General features: G+C 35.7%; 1 protein-coding gene across 2 annotated transcripts in view; it reads right to left on the minus strand.

Annotated features, from left to right (window-relative positions):
- The window catches only part of LOC118204472 (A disintegrin and metalloproteinase with thrombospondin motifs adt-2-like), a 209,312-nt gene that overhangs the window by 102,060 nt on the left and 94,456 nt on the right, over positions 1 to 12,796 (minus strand). For both annotated transcript variants that reach the window (XM_085827588.1, XM_085827587.1), the window contains exons 4-7: positions 10,618 to 10,762; positions 8,578 to 8,849; positions 7,374 to 7,460; positions 3,593 to 3,714 (exon numbers count right to left, since the gene is read on the minus strand). In XM_085827588.1, coding sequence (XP_085683714.1) covers positions 3,593 to 3,714; positions 7,374 to 7,460; positions 8,578 to 8,849; positions 10,618 to 10,762 — 626 coding nt within the window. The remainder of the gene's footprint in view (positions 1 to 3,592; positions 3,715 to 7,373; positions 7,461 to 8,577; positions 8,850 to 10,617; positions 10,763 to 12,796) is intronic.

Raw genomic sequence — 12,796 nt, forward strand, 5'->3', positions numbered from 1 at the left:
TTAAGGACGAAATGAAAGCCGTACAAGCTGGTCAAGAAAAGATTGAAGCAGGTCAAGAAGAAATGAAAAGAGAGATTACCTGCATAATAGAAAATAAATTTGAAGCTATGGAAGGCAGAATTGACACAGTTGAAAATAAAGTTGGACTAACTGAAGAAAGAGTTTCTTCGGTGAAAGAAGAAATAGAAGAAAGAGCTTCTTCTGTAAAAGAACATATAGAAGGGAGAGTTTCTGCTGTGGAGGAACGAATTGAAGGAAGAGTTTGTGCCGTTCAACACCAAATCGAACAACAAATTGATGAGAGAGTTTCTGCAGTTGCCAAAGAAATAGATACTTTAAAGAAATTCGTAGCGTCGGCAGGGAGCAGGAGTGATGATTTTAAATTCTTACCAATGCCTGCTCGTCCACCTCTGAAGCTATCCACATATGATGGGAAGTTTAGTTAATGATTTGAAGTCCAATCCAGTCCTTCCTAATGCCTTTAAAATTCTACTATCTTAATTCAATTATTTTTGCCGATAGATGGCTTTACCTCCTCGCGCTTGGTACTACCAGAGGGTATAAAAATCCGTTCAGTGGTTGCTTTCCATTATTTGAAGTTCAGATTTTGAGCGTAATGTGCATTTGCCCCTCGCTCCCTATTTTAACTTCGCTAATATTTCTTTATGCTTGATCAGACAGCCTGGCTCAGTAAAAGTAGGCGGCCAGTGCAACTCTGATTAAAAATCTAGTTATAACCACGTGCAGTGCTGATAAATACAAGAGCGCGTACCCTCCTGGCAGGTGTATAAGACACAATTTTCTATCGTGGCGGATGCGAATGGATGGGATTCCCGAGCTAAGGCCTGTCATCTCGCCGCTTCTCTAAGAGCCGACGCAGCGGATATCCTTCAGACTCTTCCCGAAAACAAAAGGTTAGATTTCGAAGCTCTGTCCGGCGCATTGGAGCTGCGCTTTGGCGAGAAATGTTTAAAGGACTACAGCAGGCTTCAATTAAAATCCCGTCAACAGAAGCCCACCGAATCACTCCAGGAACTCGCCACGGATGTTGAAAGGCTGTCCCACCTCGCATTTACGGACTGCCCGAGAGAAACGGGGGAAATTCTGTCGCTGCAATATTTCATCGATGGCATCCGGGACCCTGAAATACAGAAAGCACTGCGAATGGCAGATGTAAAGGATGTAAAAAGCGCTCTGTTGTACGCCGTGAAATTGGAGGCAGCCCAGCAAGCAACTCTTAGGGATCGCTACCCAGTCAGAGCTGTGCGAGTCCACGACCCAGGGGACCAGTTGATGGCTCGTTTAGATGATTTATCCAGACAAGTCGATGCTTTGATACGGAGTAGCAGTGAGAACAAAGTGGTTGTAAGATGTTGGAGATGTGGTTCTGAAGGTCACCTACGACGGCATTGCAGAACACCCCAGGGTACGGATAATAAAATGGATGAGTTGACAAGACCAGTGAATGCTTTAAGACGGAATAGTGGTGAAACGAAACCGACCCTAAAGTGCTGGAATTGCGGTGTTGAAGGCCACCTACGAAGGAACTGCAGAACTCCCCAGAGCACGGAAAATAAGGCATACGATTTAAACAGACAATTAAATGCCACGGGAAGGAAAAGGACTGACAAGAAACCAACGTGCTGGAACTGTGGAGCTGAAGGCCATGTACCAAAGAATTGCAGAACACCCCAGGGTACGAAAATTGAGACAATTTCTGAGCAACGACGCAGGAAACAAATTAATGACCATATCAAGGATCGCAGGTTGCCAGATAATGAAAAACCCTGTTTTAAAGCGCTTAAGATCTCTATAGTGAGTGGCAACAATAACGGACTGTCCATCAATGGGAATATCGATGGAGTTCCTTGCAATATGATCATTGACACAGGAGCTAATGTTACCATCATTAGGAGAGATTTAGCTGAACAGTTTAAAGATAAACTTATTTGGACGCCATCCTGTGTTACCCTTCAGACTGCGTCTGGTGACAAGATCGACATAACTGGGAAGTTAAACGTAAACATCACGTTTGGAAGTGCCGCCTACCATCACACGGCATATGTAGCGGATATTACAGATTCATGCATACTCAGATTGGACTTTTTAAGGAAATACAATTTTTCCTTAGATTTCACAAACAATAAGCTGTTTTCAGCATCTGATGGCATGACTATCCATCCTCAAAAGGGATCCTCGCCTGGAAATGTCGACGCCTTGTCCGAAAGATCGAGCTCGGGAAGCTGCCGAAATCATACCAGGGTCAAAAAGAAACTCAAGACTACCAGCTATTCTCCATCCCAGAAGCTCTTCGGTCGAAACTTTCGTCTGCCTTGTGACCGCCTGTTTAGTCGCCCTACGGATGCGCCTTCATCGCCTGAGGAACACATCCAAGATGCCCAGGCCCGGTTTGAGGGGATGCACCGTTCTGCACGAAAGCCAGTCAACTTCGCGACGGAGAAAATGAAGACCAGATGCGACACAAGAGGTACTAGACAGAGATCCAACAAAGGAGACAAGGTGTGGTTGTGGAACCCGATTCAACGAAAAGGACTGAGTCCTAAATTACAGTCACCTTCGGATGGTCCATATACAGTGCTGAACACGAATGACGTCGTGGTTCGGATCCGTGAGTCTTCGAACTCTTACGACAGATTAGCTTATTACTATGGCCATAGTACGTAATGTAAATAATATCAGACCATGGTCCTTTTTGTTTATAAATGTGTATTTGATTTGATTTGTATTTAGCATTTGTTTTGTATTAGTATTTGATAGCATTTGATTTGTTTAAGTTAGTTATTGCATTTATTGTTTATATTGTTTGATATTGTAATGTAATGTTTATGCCTCAGTTGCATTTATGCCACAGTTGTAAGTTTAGCTTCCTGTCCAGGGATTGTATTGCCCGGGACGTGCAGTCCTTGGGAAGGGGGCAGTGTTACGAATTTGGTATTTAAAAAGCTAATGTTAGTTCAGTTATAAATTAAATGGTTTTATTTCTCGCGCAGTGCAGCGCGTGACGAATATTAAAAGAAAGCTAAGCCGGAAGAATTAAAAATACAAGAGCGCGTGCGTTAAATAAATAAATATCTCTTTTTGATTTCGAGAAAGTGCTGGAAAATTCTAGCGCGTGATTTGAAAATCTTATAAAAGGAGGAAAACATCTCAGTTTGTAGTAGTTGCTTAATTTGTTGTTGTTTAGAAAACTACTGTTGTTGATTGTAGCGAATTCGCGGATTAGCGTTCTTTAGCTGTTTTGAATTACGTTCTATTGGACATTTGAGTAGTTAAAAGAAAACTACTGTGAGATATTGTAATACTGCGTGATAATTTGAGAAAATTTAAGCATTTTTGTTGTGATAATAATAAATTTTTGTTCATTTTTCATCGGACTTGGGCATTCATTTAGTAACGAATCCGTACGCACGCAACAATATTATCTTCTGAAAGAAATATAACTTTAAAGGATACTAAAATAAAATAATTGTAACTTAATCTCTGCATTAAAAAACTTAAGATACAACAAACATAAACAATTTAAACAATACTCTGATTTAAAAAGATAACAAACGAAACTATTTTAATTTACCCAGACAGTAGCAGAGCGTGATCCCACCGAGGCGACTTTCCTCTTCCATAATGACGTCTGTTATGTTGCCAGATGCAGAAATTAGTGAGGTAAGTATCAATATTGTCCGACGGATGCAACTCCTTATGAAAGATAAGTTTTTGGTTAAAATACTTCTCAAATCACATTCTTAAGATTATATTCTTTTATAAACAGTAATTAATTTCTAATTAATTTATATTTTTAGGCAAATTGAAGATTTTTGAATTTTCTACTGAATTCTTAAATTTAACTTTCGCCATTATTTTAGTACTGTTAAACTATTTTAACGTTTTAGCTTAGTAAGTTTTGTTTTTATTGAGCCTTAGTTTATAGGGTAAATGCGATAATTTTTCAAGATTTTCTTTGCAGTCTTCCCGCAATAAAATGTTAATTGGAAAGTAAGATTAACTTGTTCATTTCCGTAAATGTATAGGGTTTTATTTATTTTCACCAACACTTAAAAAGGGGTAATTAATTAGTAAAATTAATTATTTTTACTAATAATTAAATTATTTCTTGATACTAACAAATAAAATAAACTACTCGTGCGATTTTTACAAAACTGGTAGTTTGGCGTAATTTGAGTCGTAGAATTGAAATATAGAAAAAAAATTCGTATGTTGCTTCAGAAAAAGTCCGATTTTGTGTCAAAATATCTATATTAGAACAATGCTATATATAAATCTAATACATATCCTACGTCGCTCTATCGAGACATGAAAAAAACGCAATTTGAATTTCGTCAATCGGCCCAGTAGAACGGGAGATATAGAGCTGTCCACTCCCCCTCCTTTTTTTTTTTTTTTTTTCGCGGTGTACATAGGAGCATTACCCGATTTAGAGACAATTAGTTTTCTGCTTGTTATTACTAGTTAGCAATATATTTTATAGAACGGCTAGTAGCTTATGCCGGCTAAAATAAAATATCTGAATTGTGATGATGTTTTATTAAAGAGATTAAACCTCTTTTAATGCACTGCTTTAAATAGACTCATGTCCATAAATTAAGGATAATGCAAAATAAGGCAAAGGAATAGTTAGAAGCAAAACAAATTTGACTTATTTGTAAAGCTTATTTATTAAACAAAAGAGCAGAAAAAGATGCTATATGCTTGATATTATTAAAACAGAAAAAGAGCTAAACAGCTAAAGAGCAGAAAAAGATGCTATATGCTTGATATTATTAAAACAATTAGCGATTTTTTCTCCCTGGAGCAAATTAAAAAAAAAAAAAACACTATATACAAAAAACCAATATTACATGGTTGGTATGATTGTTAATACATTGTATGTCTCCCAGACGATGCAATACAGTCCGTACAACGCCTAGGCATGCTGAGTATCAAATTATCGATCTGATCTTGGGGGATATTACACCACTTAAAAAGCAATGCTCTCCGAAGTTCTGGTAGACATGTAGGAGGAGGTTGACGGGCTGCAAATCGTCGGCCAAGCATGTCTCACACGTGCTCTACTGGATTCAAGTCCGGTGAGAATGCTGGCCAGTCCAGACGGGTGATATCCTCCGATTGAAGGCATGCGCTTACGATGTTTGCACGGTTAGGACGGGCGTTGTCATCCATAAACACAAATTGTGCGCCCATGGCGCCCCAAAACAAACGTACATGTTGTTCCACAATGGCGTCCCGATAGATTTGGCTTGTCATGGTTCCAATTTGAACATGCAGGTCAGTTTTGGAACCCAGAATAATTTCACCTCAAACGAACACTCCTGCACCACCGTAAAGGTGTCGTTCAATGATGTTTTCTTGGTGGTAACGGGTACCTGGAGCTTTCCATATGAAAGTCCAGCGAGAATCAGGCTGCAAGCTAAACCTGGACTCGTCGAAAAACATCACACAAGCCCACTGTTGCGGTGTCCACAATGCATGCTCTCTACTCTAGGCTAACCGCAGGCGATAGTGAGTTGCAGTAAGTGGAACGCATCTGACAAGTCCAAGAGCATATAGACCCATCTGCCCTAAGCGTCTGTACATGGTCTGCCTTGAAATTGTCGTACCGTGGCTGAAGAGAGCTGACAAGACAGGTCTGAAGCTGTGCTCCGCCTGTTTCTTTTGGCAGTAACTGACAAATGCCGGTCCTCATTCGGCGTTGTAACTCTGGGGCGACCTGTACCGTAACGTCTACTCACATTACCATCATCTTGGAATCGTTGCCAAAGCCTGGAGATGACACTCTGGGCAATTCCAAGTTCGTCTGATACTTCCAGTTGGGTACGCCCACATTCCAGACGGCCGATAATTCTACCACGTAAAAAACCATCCAAATGCGTCCCTTGTGTCATAACTATTCGGTTATTGCACTGAAATGCTTATAAAGCGCCTGCGAACAATTTTACTTCTTTGCCTGTATTCTTTATATATCTCTCTCTTACACTCTCATCATTGTGACGTACCATCGGTGTCATCTGGTTACTTTCTGAAATTTGCATATGATTCTTGAAGATGTGTGAAGTGATTTTATAGGTGATATATTTATTTTAGAGTTCGATTTCTGCGTGGCTCCGAATTATCCTTAATTTATGGACATGAGTGTAAATGAAACCATTTAAAATGTTTCCTGAAAAAATACTGGTTAGAACTATTGCCTTTTTTGTCTACGGCGCAGTCTAGTATTATTTTTCTTGAGAATCTTTCTTTAGGCTTTATACTGAAGTGTACAGGAAGCACACTTTTCCTGAACCCACGTAAACACTGAATGCTAAACTTGATGCTACTACTGAGATCAGGATCAAATATAAAACGAGTCACCCTCCACGATGAGTTTCCCTCCACTTGGACGTGCTACAAATTTTAAGATAAATTTTTGCTCGAATTTCTTAATATTTTGACATTTTAGACCGTATTTTGGTACAAGATTTCAAACCTAGATCGTTCTTATTTCGATGAAAGATTGATTTTGATATGTTGAATTTTTGACCAATCTAACGAATAAAAATATCTGATTTCTCGACGAACATCATTTTAATCAGTTCCATAATTTAATTTTTTTTGATATTTTTAGATCCATTTTCCAAACATTTGATTGCGATCAACATCTCCGAGTTTTTATTATTTTTAAAAATTCAATAAGCCGTTGCTTTTGATAGCTGACTATTTTTGAAAGGTTTAAACACAACTGGTTTGTTTCTTTATGCTTACAGTTATAATAGCGTGGGATTTCGTTTTTAATGTCATTAACTATAAAACGGAACATTTTACAACCGATTCTAATATTTGATAAATCTCTTATTGTCCTGGAGGATGTGAATCTCTGCTACCATGGTAACTTGAGAAGCTTAACATACTTATTTTTATTGTATCGTTCGTTTACAGAGTCGTTGTGACATTTTTCTGCAGAACCCTCTATAGTTTACGGGTTGTGGAATATTTACTAAATTTATATTTTTGTATATCAAACTTATGTATCTTAACGTATATTATATCAAACTTATACATATATATAAATTACAAAAATTTTCTTGACCCTCTGAGCGCCAAGACCGGCTTTCTCCGGTCATGTGATATTTCGAAACTTGGTATATGTATATTAGATTAAATTTAAGATATTTTGCTTTCTTACTTTCTTTAGTAATATAAATGTCATCTTAATGAAAGTAAGTTTATGAAATAGAGACTAAAATAACTAAATGTACAAATTTAGGTGATAAAGACTCTTTAAATACAGGTCTTCATGACAGAGCCGCTAGTAAAACTGCATTTTAGAAATCCATGAATCATTATATTTAAAAAGGATTTACCTGAGGCTGTGTCTTCAGAATTTCCAACAAAACTAAACGGATATCTGGAGATTTTCCCAAAGAAGAATGTTGGAACAATCGTTGTACCTGAAACAAAAATAGTTTCTAAATAATTAATTTCAACTAGAATTTCCACCACATTCAGAAATAAAAATTTTTTAAATTGTTTATAGTAGATTAATAATAACTCCGTCTTTTGTTTTGATACTTTAAATTACAACACTACCTTTGCACATATAATGCTTATTTGAAAATTTTTAGATTATAGTTTTATATTTATCAGAGCCATGCCATAGGTGCAGCCAGTGAGGAACTTACTTCAAGTAAAAATCAAAAGGGAGCAAAACTATAACAAAATGAATAAAACATTAATAGGTAAATGAATGAAATAATTACTTAGGAGTTACTAATCTGAGGTTTACCTCAAGTATTCAAAATCTGTTGACAAAATTCTAATTTTTGTCCTAGTATATATTCGTCACAAGATATATACGTATAAATTTTGAAACAATTCTTTTAATTATTTTAATATTAATAATGTAATCTTGAAGTATCCAAAACAACGCATGAAAAAAAAATCCATAAATAACTATGTTTAAAGAAAAGATAGTTCTGTATTTATCTCAAAATTAAATTATCAAAAGCAATATGCTTTGAAAATTAAACTGCAATTCGATTAAAATTTTGGCTTTACTTATAATTGACAGATTGCTGTCTGTTGCAATTACTTATAACTGACAGACTGCTGACTACTGCAATTACTTATAATTACTAGATTGATGCAATTACTTATAACTGACTTACTGCTGTCTGCTGTAGTTACTTATAATTGACAGACTGCTATCTACTTCAATTATTTGTAATTGCTAGGCTGCTGTCTAGTACAATTACCTGTAATTGATAGACTGCTGTCTGCTGCAGTTACTTATAATTGCTGGGCTGCTGTTTACTGCAGTTACTTATAACTGGCAGACTGCTATCTACTGCAATTACTTATAATTACTAGACTGCTGTCTACTACAATTACTTATAAATGACTTACTGCTGTCTGTCGTTATTTATAAATGACAGACTGCTATCTACTGCAATTACTTGTAATTGCTAGACTGCTGTCTACTACAATTACTTGTAATTGACAGACTGCTGTCTGCTGCAATTATAATTAACAGACTGCTATCTGCTACAGAATTATCATGCAACTTACCGCATTCATCATGGTTAAAACAAACGTAGATAATTGTCTGTCTGTGTCACTTGGAAAAGTTCTCCTCATCTGGTCATACAGCGCTTGGTCAATGAATACGGCTGTTTCAATAACAGCAGAGCCTTTGGATTCGGTTGAACGTCTTTCCCTTGTTTTATTCATCCCTGACGAAGAATCCTCTTCTTCCATGGCTGGAGTAGTTTTTAGAGATGTGGTGGATGGTTCTTCTTCCGTTACATTACTCAACGAAAAGTGATTATTTTTCCGAAGTGCTAACATAACAGTTAAACAACGCTTTCAGTATTTCAAAGTAAGATAAATTATTGTTGTTTAAAAATACATCTAATAAAAATTATGAAATGAGAATGGAATAAAAGTGCTTTGTTTATTATAGTTTGTACCATATAAATTGTTAAAAGGAAAACGACGAATTTAATTTTATCTCATGGATAAAAAACGCTACACATTAGGAATTTTAATTCATTATTTTTAATATCTATTACGAATGGTTAATAACAATTTCAGGAGAGGTGGTTTATCTCTTTCTCAAAAGAAATTATTAGCAGTCAGTATTTGTTGCTCAGATACTGATTGCTAATGATTTCAGATACTAAAAGCTAATATAAATTTATTACAAAAATTTATAGAATTTTATGTGTCGCAAGCAAATGTTGGGAAACGGGTCTTGGAATATCCATTTATTTTGATTAACCAGTTATTTTATGATAATTAGCATTTCTGTTATTCTCGCTTTGCATTTTCCTGCCAGAATGCTAATTTCTAGTTCGCGCGTATTCAAATGAAGTAGACAAAAATAGTATTTAAAAGAAAGTTTTAGATAGTAGGCTTACAGCGTGTTACTAAAGGCCGCGTTTGCTACTTGATTCTCTTGACAGCAGTTTATCTGCAGCGTTGCGCTGACACGCCTCTATTAGGCTTGACACGCCTCTATTAGTGCTCAGCCAACTTGCGCGGTTTCTGTCTGTAAACTTTTCGGTTAATTTACGATTAACTTAGTTTTAATTTCAAATCTCTTACTTTTTGATTTACGCCGTAAATGCTGGCTGGTTCCGTAAGCACAAGACGAGCCTTCTATTAACTTTATCTCGTCTTTATCTTATAAAAGGATCCTATGCATCCTTCACAGTCTCTGTGGTAATTTCCAAGACATATCGATAAGTAGCTTAAGTCTTAGATAAGGTAAGTGAGGTACTGTCTCAAGCGAGAAACTAGGCATGGTGCCAATCATAAAATTAGCCACTAAACCTTTATAGTCATGCATTAATATATGGATTATAAAGATTCACACAATGCACAATAGTATAAATACTCAGTTTATAAAGAGTAAATATTATGTTACTGTAAAGAGGGAAGTATATTTGTCTTTCTCGTTGAGGTGAAGAGTTATCTACATACGGTTTTAATCTTAAGTATTTAATATATAAACGATCTGTACTGTATCAAACAAATTTTTGCTGAGGAATCTGAAATAGGATTAGTTAATTAGTAGGACTTGCGCAGCTGTTGAAACTGCGTTCACTTCTTTAAAAGTAATGCTAAAATTATTTATTAAACGTATATAATACTAAAAGTTTTTACTGATTTACAAAATAAACATTCTTAATTTCACTTAGAACTGGATTTCAATGTATGGGTTACCTAACGTAGCTCTAGCAATTAAATGAATTTTGACAACTATTGAAGAATAAAATTTACTACTTATATATAAATTTATAATAATAATAATAATAATATATAATTACATTAATTATAATGTATAATTTTATGATTAATAAACTACAATTAAATATTAATATTCTTTACCAAGATGATTATGAATTATCCTAAGATGGCACTTTCAGTTACTCTGTGTATATATTATCTGTAGATCATTTTATATCTTCTGTTGTACAAAGTTCACAAGCAACCAAATTAAGTTTAAATGATTTCTTAATTGTTAACTGATAAATGAAAATGTTTTGATGCATGTTGAGGTTAAAAATATAAAAAGATAACCGTTATGTAAGAACTTATAGTTACCATGAGGACAAAACGTATCTGGAGAAATTTCTCTTCTAACAACGATGTGAGGTTTCTTATATTTGTTATCTTGTATCCTTTGTACTACGTTGTCTGGTAGAGGATGAATTGTATAGCTGGCATCGGGTGTATGGATGTATCCTCTCTGAAACATTTTAAATGAAAAATATGAATGATTAAAAATACTAATTTTAAATACTAAATAAGTAAAGCGGACTTGTTAAATATAACAATTTAATGTCCATTAAAATATTTAATAGAAAAAAACGTTTACTTAAATGATCAGTAGTTTAATTAATTTAGTTTCTGGCTGATTCCAAATTAAACAAAAGGAAATTTCTGTGTATATGATGCCAAACAGGTCTTTTTTTTTTTTTTTTTTTTTTTTTTTTTTGCAAACCAAATTTTCAGATTATGTGAAACTTTAGCATAAGATGAGATAATTATGAACTATATAGTTATAGAATTGTAAACTTTGAGACAAATGTGCAAAGTGTTTTAAATATAAGAGTTTGAATTCATCTATGAAGATGCATACCAAAATGAAATGGGAAATTAGACATAAAACAACTACAGTAAGGCGTAGGTTTTGCATGTTTAATTTTTTAAAAATTAAGTTTTTGCTAAAATGGGACGTACAGAAAATCATTCTTAAATTTACACATATTGAATATAATACAGTCTTATATCTTCCGTTTTAAAATTATGCAGGAATTCACGTGCTTACTCCTTCATTAACATTATATAGAATTTTTTTTAATTTCCCAATGGTGGGCTAACCGTCTTTGGCCACCGCTAAGGCCGGAAGCAGTGGTCACTTTAATATGGAGGATCATAACCCTCACCTCCTATACAGACACAGGCAATTTTACACCCATGCCTTTTCCAGGAATCGAGGCCGGGTACTTTTGTACGGCAATCAGTATCACTAACCACTTTTCTCGTCTGGGTGACTACATTATATGGAGCACAGTCATATATTTATCCATAATTGAGCACATATTACACCATCTTCATTAAAAGTTGTTTATTCGGTTATAATCTTTCATGAATAAAAAGTAAATCTCGTTCTACAACCCAAACTATCTGTCAGCGAAACAAAATACTTTCATTTCCAAATTTTCAAAATTCATATTATGCCTATCTTATGCGAGGAAAGGGGAAAACAAAAAAATTTACGTGCCGAGGATGGCGTTAGCTAATCAATGTTCACGTTTACAGAGTGTTAAGTATTGCCATACTTTTTTTTATATTCGCTATATACTATTTATATTTGACATGCAAATTGAGGAAAGTACCCGGATGATGAAGATATCCGAAGTTAATCGGGTTTTCTTTTAAATTCTTACTGCTTGGAATGCGGAAAATGTTACAAATTTTTAGTGAAGTTCTTTATTCTTTCTGGCATTGTGAGAATAGTAATTGCTCACACCACGCAGTTTGCCGGCATCAAATTTTAATCGTAATCACGGAATTGCACGTGTGTATATAAGCACCGGTCAGACTGGTTTCTAATCTGTTGCACTCAGTTGTGCCATTTGTCTTCATTTAGATAGCGATATTAGTTTAATTATTCCAATCTGGATAACATGTTTCAAAACTTGATAATTATTAATATATCCAAGATTTATCATTGCACGCGTAAGCTGCTTTGCTCGGAGTCTGAACTTGGGTGGGTGACCACCCACGTGACAGGCTCTTGCCAATCATCTCCCTCCGCTTAGCGAATACTGTCACAGTCGAACGGCAATTCCAGATGCTACTCCACGTGCATTTCACAAAAATTGACAAGTTTCGCCTAGTTGGCGCGGCGTAAATCGCCTTAATTAAAATTTAAGTACCAACGCCTTAGGGCAATTAACCAACAGAGACGGTTAAAGTAGCGGTTGGCTACTAATTGCCGCCTAGCCATTGACTCGATTTCGATTTCGGTTTCTTCCCTTCTTCGCTCGTGACCTTCCGGCAGTCGCTTGGCAATCAGCAAGACCGCACAATGTGCGGAGCTATGCCCCTGCATGTTGCGCTAATGCAGTTTCATCGTTCCTGATATTTTCACATAGAGTGTCGTCGTATTTTTGCATAAAAAGAAGCAGAACTAAAGGTTGCGATTATTTAGATGAAAATGCTCAGTGTTAAAATCCACCTGCCACGATACCGTTCTAAATCATCTCAAGCAGAT

This window comes from Stegodyphus dumicola, chromosome 12, assembly GCF_044657685.1.
Source record: "Stegodyphus dumicola isolate Sdum_Otavi_A_Nest chromosome 12, ASM4465768v1".
In the NCBI taxonomy this organism is placed as follows: Eukaryota; Metazoa; Arthropoda; class Arachnida; order Araneae; family Eresidae; genus Stegodyphus; species Stegodyphus dumicola.